The sequence below is a fragment of the Oncorhynchus kisutch genome, unplaced genomic scaffold (assembly GCF_002021735.2).
Source record: "Oncorhynchus kisutch isolate 150728-3 unplaced genomic scaffold, Okis_V2 Okis07a-Okis12b_hom, whole genome shotgun sequence".
NCBI classification, from domain to species: Eukaryota; Metazoa; Chordata; class Actinopteri; order Salmoniformes; family Salmonidae; genus Oncorhynchus; species Oncorhynchus kisutch.
In genome coordinates, this window is record NW_022261984.1 from 16,768,118 (window position 1) to 16,775,617 (window position 7,500).

At 42.2% G+C, this 7,500-nt stretch overlaps 1 protein-coding gene across 1 annotated transcript in view; it reads right to left on the reverse strand.

The window, feature by feature from the left end:
- The window catches only part of LOC109886058 (bifunctional heparan sulfate N-deacetylase/N-sulfotransferase 4-like), a 62,529-nt gene that overhangs the window by 4,638 nt on the left and 50,391 nt on the right, over positions 1 to 7,500 (reverse strand). Inside the window, 1 exon segment of the mRNA XM_031814613.1 lies at positions 2,339 to 2,509. Within this exon segment, the coding sequence (XP_031670473.1) occupies positions 2,339 to 2,509 (171 nt within the window).

Here is a 7,500-nt window from a genome sequence, read left to right on the forward strand (position 1 = left end):
TTAACCATCTCTCTGGGTGTGTATAGTAGAGTCCTGTGATGTTAACCATCTCTCTAGGGGTCTATAGTAGAGTCCAGGTGTGTTAACCATCTCTCTAAGTGTGTATAGTAGAGTCCTGTGATGTTAACCATCTCTCTAAGAGTCTATAGTAGAGTCCTGGGATGTTAACCATCTCTCTAGGTGTGTATAGTAGAGTCCTGGGATGTTAACCATCTCTCTATGTGTCTATAGTAGAGTCCTGGGATGTTAACCATCTCTCTAGGTGTGTATAGTAGAGTCCTGGGATGTTAACCATCTCTCTAGGTGTCTATAGTAGAGTCCTGGGATGTTATCCATCTCTCTAGGGGTCTATAGTAGAGTCATGGGATGTTAACCATCTCTCTAGGGGTCTATAGTAGAGTCCAGGTGTGTTAACCATCTCTCTAGGTGTCTATAGTAGAGTGCTGTGATGTTAACCATCTCTCTAGGTGTGTATAGTAGGTCCTGGTGTGTTAACCATCTCTCTAGGTGTGTATAGTAGAGTCCTGGGATGTTAACCATCTCTCTAGGGGTCTATAGTAGAGTCCAGGTGTGTTAACCATCTCTCTAGGTGTCTATAGTAGAGTCCTGGGATGTTAACCATCTCTCTAGGTGTGTATAGTAGAGTCCTGTGATGTTAACCATCTCTCTAGGTGTGTATAGTAGAGTCCTGTGATGTTAACCATCTCTCTAGGGGTCTATAGTAGAGTCCAGGTGTGTTAACCATCTCTCTAGGTGTGTATAGTAGAGTGCTGTGATGTTAACCATCTCTCTAGGTGTCTATAGTAGAGTCCAGGGGTGTTAACCATCTCTCTAGGTGTCTATAGTAGAGTCCTGGGATGTTAACCATCTCTCTAGGAGTCTATAGTAGAGTCCAGGTGTGTTAACCATCTCTCTAGGTGTCTATAGTAGAGTCCTGATGTGTTAACCATCTCTCTAGGTGTCTATAGTAGAGTCCTGGTGTGTTAACCATCTCTCTAGGTGTCTATAGTAGAGTCCTGGGATGTTAACCATCTCTCTAGGTGTCTATAGTAGAGTCCTGGTGTGTTAACCATCTCTCTAGGTGTCTATAGTAGAGTCCTGGTGTGTTAACCATCTCTCTAGGTGTCTATAGTAGAGTCCTGGGATGTTAACCATCTCTCTAGGGGTCTATAGTAGAGTCCTGGGATGTTAACCATCTCTCTAGGTGTCTATAGTAGAGTCCTGTGATGTTAACCATCTCTCTAGGTGTGTATAGTAGAGTCCTGGGATGTTAACCATCTCTCTAGGGGTCTATAGTAGAGTCCTGTGATGTTAACCATCTCTCTGGGTGTGTATAGTAGAGTCCTGTGATGTTAACCATCTCTCTAGGGGTCTATAGTAGAGTCCAGGTGTGTTAACCATCTCTCTAAGTGTGTATAGTAGAGTCCTGTGATGTTAACCATCTCTCTAGGAGTCTATAGTAGAGTCCTGGGATGTTAACCATCTCTCTAGGTGTGTATAGTAGAGTCCTGGGATGTTAACCATCTCTCTATGTGTCTATAGTAGAGTCCTGGGATGTTAACCATCTCTCTAGGTGTGTATAGTAGAGTCCTGGGATGTTAACCATCTCTCTAGGTGTCTATAGTAGAGTCCTGGGATGTTATCCATCTCTCTAGGGGTCTATAGTAGAGTCATGGGATGTTAACCATCTCTCTAGGGGTCTATAGTAGAGTCCAGGTGTGTTAACCATCTCTCTAGGTGTCTATAGTAGAGTGCTGTGATGTTAACCATCTCTCTAGGTGTGTATAGTAGGTCCTGGTGTGTTAACCATCTCTCTAGGTGTGTATAGTAGAGTCCTGGGATGTTAACCATCTCTCTAGGGGTCTATAGTAGAGTCCAGGTGTGTTAACCATCTCTCTAGGTGTCTATAGTAGAGTCCTGGGATGTTAACCATCTCTCTAGGTGTGTATAGTAGAGTCCTGTGATGTTAACCATCTCTCTAGGTGTGTATAGTAGAGTCCTGTGATGTTAACCATCTCTCTAGGGGTCTATAGTAGAGTCCAGGTGTGTTAACCATCTCTCTAGGTGTGTATAGTAGAGTGCTGTGATGTTAACCATCTCTCTAGGTGTCTATAGTAGAGTCCAGGGGTGTTAACCATCTCTCTAGGTGTCTATAGTAGAGTCCTGGGATGTTAACCATCTCTCTAGGAGTCTATAGTAGAGTCCAGGTGTGTTAACCATCTCTCTAGGTGTCTATAGTAGAGTCCTGATGTGTTAACCATCTCTCTAGGTGTCTATAGTAGAGTCCAGGTGTGTTAACCATCTCTCTAGGTGTCTATAGTAGAGTCCTGGTGTGTACCTGGTCAACAGGGTAGTGTGTTAGCCATCTCTCTAGGTGTGTATTGTAGAGTCCCGGGGTGAGACAGAGGTTCTGTAGTGATCGGATGTTGGACGGCGCCCCACGTTGAGCGCTGATGACATCATAGAAGGAGAGCATCGACCCGGTGCGTTCCTCATGAGCCTTCTGGTGCTGAAATACACACACACACACACCACACACACACACACACCACACACACACACCACACACACACACACACACACACACACACACCACACACACACACACACACACACACACACACACACACACACACACACACACACACACACACACACACACCACACACACACCACACACACACACACACACACACACCTTGAATTTGAATTGAAGTAGTAAACAGGAGACTGAATTTGATAAACAATGAGTGAACAAAACATTAAGAACGCCTTCCTGATATTGAGTTGAGCCCCCCTTTGCCCTCAGAGGAGGCTCGATTCGTCGGGGCAGGGACTCTACAAGGTGTTGGAAGTGTTCCACTGGGCAGGGACTCTACAAGGAGTCAATAGTGTTCCACAGGGCAGGGACTCTACAAGGAGTCAATAGTGTTCCACAGGGCAGGGACTCTACAAGGAGTCAATAGTGTTACACAGGGCAGGGACTCTACAAGGAGTCAATAGTGTTACACAGGGCAGGGACTCTACAAGGAGTCAATAGTGTTCCACAGGGCAGGGACTCTACAAGGAGTCAATAGTGTTCCACAGGGCAGGGACTCTACAAGGAGTCAATAGTGTTCCACATGGCAGGGACTCTACAAGGAGTCAATAGTGTTCCACAGGGCAGGGACTCTACAAGGAGTCAATAGTGTTCCACAGGGCAGGGACTCTACAAGGAGTCAATAGTGTTCCACAGGGCAGGGACTCTACAAGGTGTTGGATGTGTTGAAATCGTTCCCCAGGGATGCTGACCCATGTTGACTACAACACTTCCCACAGTTTGTCTTTTGGGTGGTTGAACCATTCTTGACATGCTTGGTAAACTGTTGAGCGTGAAAAACCCAGCAGCGTTGCAGTTCTTGACACAAACCCCCTGGTACCTATTGCCACCCCCCGTTCAAAGGCACTTCAATATGTTATCTTGCCCATTCTGAATGGCACACATATACAATCACTGTCTCAATTGTCTCAAGTCTTAAAAATCCTTCTTTAACCCGTCTCCTCCTCTTCATCTACACTGATTGAAGTGGATTTAACAGGTGACATCAATAAGGGATCATAGCTTTCACCTGGATTCACCTGGTCAGTCTGTGTCATGGAAACAGCAGGTGTTCTTAATGTTTTGTCCACTCGTTGTATATTTGGATCATAAAACATCAAACATGTCATTATATGCACATCAAGTATTGATGAAACAATTGACAAAAAACTGTATGTGAATATTTAAAGTTGTTACATTTCATTAGTCACTGATTGTCACGGTCTGACCATCGTTCGTATGTGTTTTCCGTGCTTCTCCACCTGCATTGCTTGCTGTTTGGGGTTTTAGGCTGGGTTTCTGTACAGCACTTTGAGATATCAGCTGATGTACGAAGGGCTATATAAATACATTTGATTTGATTTGATTTGATTTGATTTTCCTTGTTTTAGTGTTGGTCAGGACGTGAGCTGGGTGGGCATTCTATGTTGTGTGTCTGGTTTGTCTATTTCTATGTTTGGCCTGATATGGTTCTCAATCAGGGGCAGGTGTTGGTCGTTGTCTCTGATTGGGAACCATATTTAGGTAGCCTGTTTTGTGTTGGGTTTTGTGGGTGATTGTCCTTAGTGTCTTTGTTCCTGTCTAGTTTTCACTAGTATAGGCTGTTTTGTGTTGGGTTTTGTGGGTGATTGTCCTTAGTGTCCTTGTTCCTGTCTAGTTTTCACTAGTATAGGCTGTTTTGTGTTGGGTTTTGTGGGTGATTGTCCTTAGTGTCCTTGTTCCTGTCTAGTTTTCACTAGTATAGGCTGTTTTGTGTTGGGTTTTGTGGGTGATTGTCCTTAGTGTCCTTGTTCCTGTCTAGTTTTCACTAGTATAGGCTGTTTTGTGTTGGGTTTTGTGGGTGATTGTCCTTAGTGTCCTTGTTCCTGTCTAGTTTTCACTAGTATAGGCTGTTTTGTGTTGGGTTTTGTGGGTGATTGTCCTTAGTGTCCTTGTTCCTGTCTAGTTTTCACTAGTATAGGCTGTTTTGTGTTGGGTTTTGTGGGTGATTGTCCTTAGTGTCCTTGTTCCTGTCTAGTTTTCACTAGTATAGCCTGTTTTGTGTTGGGTTTTGTGGGTGATTGTCCTTAGTGTCCTTGTTCCTGTCTAGTTTTCACTAGTATAGGCTGTTTTGTGTTGGGTTTTGTGGGTGATTGTCCTTAGTGTCCTTGTTCCTGTCTAGTTTTCACTAGTATAGGCTGTTTTGTGTTGGGTTTTGTGGGTGATTGTCCTTAGTGTCCTTGTTCCTGTCTAGTTTTCACTAGTATAGGCTGTTTTGTGTTGGGTTTTGTGGGTGATTGTCCTTGTTCCTGTCTAGTTTTCACTAGTATAGGCTGTTTTGTGGGTGATTGTCCTTAGTGTCCTTGTTCCTGTCTAGTTTTCACTAGTATAGGCTGTTTTGTGTTGGGTTTTGTGGGTGATTGTCCTTAGTGTCCTTGTTCCTGTCTAGTTTTCACTAGTATAGGCTGTTTTGTGTTGGGTTTTGTGGGTGATTGTCCTTAGTGTCCTTGTTCCTGTCTAGTTTTCACTAGTATAGGCTGTTTTGTGTTGGGTTTTGTGGGTGATTGTCCTTAGTGTCCTTGTTCCTGTCTAGTTTTCACTAGTATAGGCTGTTTTGTGTTGGGTTTTGTGGGTGATTGTCCTTAGTGTCCTTGTTCCTGTCTAGTTTTCACTAGTATAGGCTGTTTTGTGTTGGGTTTTGTGGGTGATTGTCCTTAGTGTCCTTGTTCCTGTCTAGTTTTCACTAGTATAGGCTGTTAGTTTTCACTAGTATAGGCTGTTAGTTTTCACTAGTATAGGCTGTTAGTTTTCACTAGTATAGGCTGTTTTGTGTTGGGTTTGTGGGTGATTGTCCTTAGTGTCCTTGTTCCTGTCTAGTTTTCACTAGTATAGGCTGTTTTGTGTTGGGTTTTGTGGGTGATTGTCCTTAGTGTCCTTGTTCCTGTCTAGTTTTCACTAGTATAGGCTGTTTTGTGTTGGGTTTTGTGGGTGATTGTCCTTAGTGTCCTTGTTCCTGTCTAGTTTTCACTAGTATAGGCTGTTTTGTGTTGGGTTTTGTGGGTGATTGTCCTTAGTGTCCTTGTTCCTGTCTAGTTTTCACTAGTATAGGCTGTTTTGTGTTGGGTTTTGTGGGTGATTGTCCTTAGTGTCCTTGTTCCTGTCTAGTTTTCACTAGTATAGGCTGTTTTGTGTTGGGTTTTGTGGGTGATTGTCCTTAGTGTCCTTGTTCCTGTCTAGTTTTCACTAGTATAGGCTGTTTTGTGTTGGGTTTTGTGGGTGATTGTCCTTAGTGTCCTTGTTCCTGTCTAGTTTTCACTAGTATAGGCTGTTTTGTGTTGGGTTTTGTGGGTGATTGTCCTTAGTGTCCTTGTTCCTGTCTAGTTTTCACTAGTATAGGCTGTTTTGTGTTGGGTTTTGTGGGTGATTGTCCTTAGTGTCCTTGTTCCTGTCTAGTTTTCACTAGTATAGGCTGTTTTGTGTTGGGTTTTGTGGGTGATTGTCCTTAGTGTCCTTGTTCCTGTCTAGTTTTCACTAGTATAGGCTGTTTTGTGTTGGGTTTTGTGGGTGATTGTCCTTGTTCCTGTCTAGTTTTCACTAGTATAGGCTGTTTTGTGTTGGGTTTTGTGGGTGATTGTCCTTAGTGTCCTTGTTCCTGTCTAGTTTTCACTAGTATAGGCTGTTTTGTGTTGGGTTTTGTGGGTGATTGTCCTTAGTGTCCTTGTTCCTGTCTAGTTTTCACTAGTATAGGCTGTTTTGTGTTGGGTTTTGTGGGTGATTGTCCTTAGTGTCCTTGTTCCTGTCTAGTTTTCGCTGTTTCGGTTTTCGTTTAGTTTTTTGTTTAATATTGATTCGTGTTTTTTCGTTTTGTTCATTAAACATGGATCGCAATCTACACGCTGCATTTTGGTCCGACTCTCCTTCACACCTAGAAAACCGTTACACTGACACATGTTGTTCAATATGGGGGAGGGGGTACTACATTTCCCAGAATGCATTAGTGAAACCTCAAGTTGACCTGGAAGATGTTGAAAAAGAAGCCAATCAAATGACATGTTTGTTGGATAAATAACGGTCTGTTCTAAGCACTAAGGTTATTGAAGGAGCATATCAACACTGAGGTTATTAAAAGACCATATCAACACTGAGGTTATTAAAAGACCATATCAACACTGAGGTTATTAAAAGACCATATCAGCACTAAGGTTATTAAAATACCATATCAACACTGAGGTTATTGAAGGACCATATCAACACTGAGGTTCTTAAAAGACCATATCAACACTGAGGTTCTTAAAAGACCATATCAACACTGAGGTTATTGAAGGACCATATCAACACTGAGGTTATTAAAAGACCATATCAACACTGAGGTTATTAAAAGACCATATCAGCACTAAGGTTATTAAAGACCATATCAACACTGAGGTTATTAAAAGACCATATCAACACTGAGGTTATTAAAAGACCATATCAACACTGAGGTTATTAAAAGACCATATCAACACTGAGGTTATTAAAAGACCATATCAACACTGAGGTTATTAAAAGACCATATCAACACTGAGGTTATTAAAAGACCATATCAACACTGAGGTTATTAAAAGACCATATCAACACTGAGGTTATTAAAAGACCATATCAACACTGAGGTTATTAAAAGACCATATCAACACTGAGGTTATTAAAAGACCATATCAACACTGAGGTTATTAAATACCATATCAACACTGAGGTTATTAAAAGACCATATCACACTGTTTCCAGGTTATTAAAAGACCATATCAACACTGTTTCCAGGTTATTAAAAGACCATATCAACACTGAGGTTATTAAAAGACCATATCAAGACTGAGGTTATTAAAAGACCATATCAACACTGAGGTTATTAAAAGACCATATCAACACTGAGGTTATTAAAAGACCATATCAACACGGAGGTTATT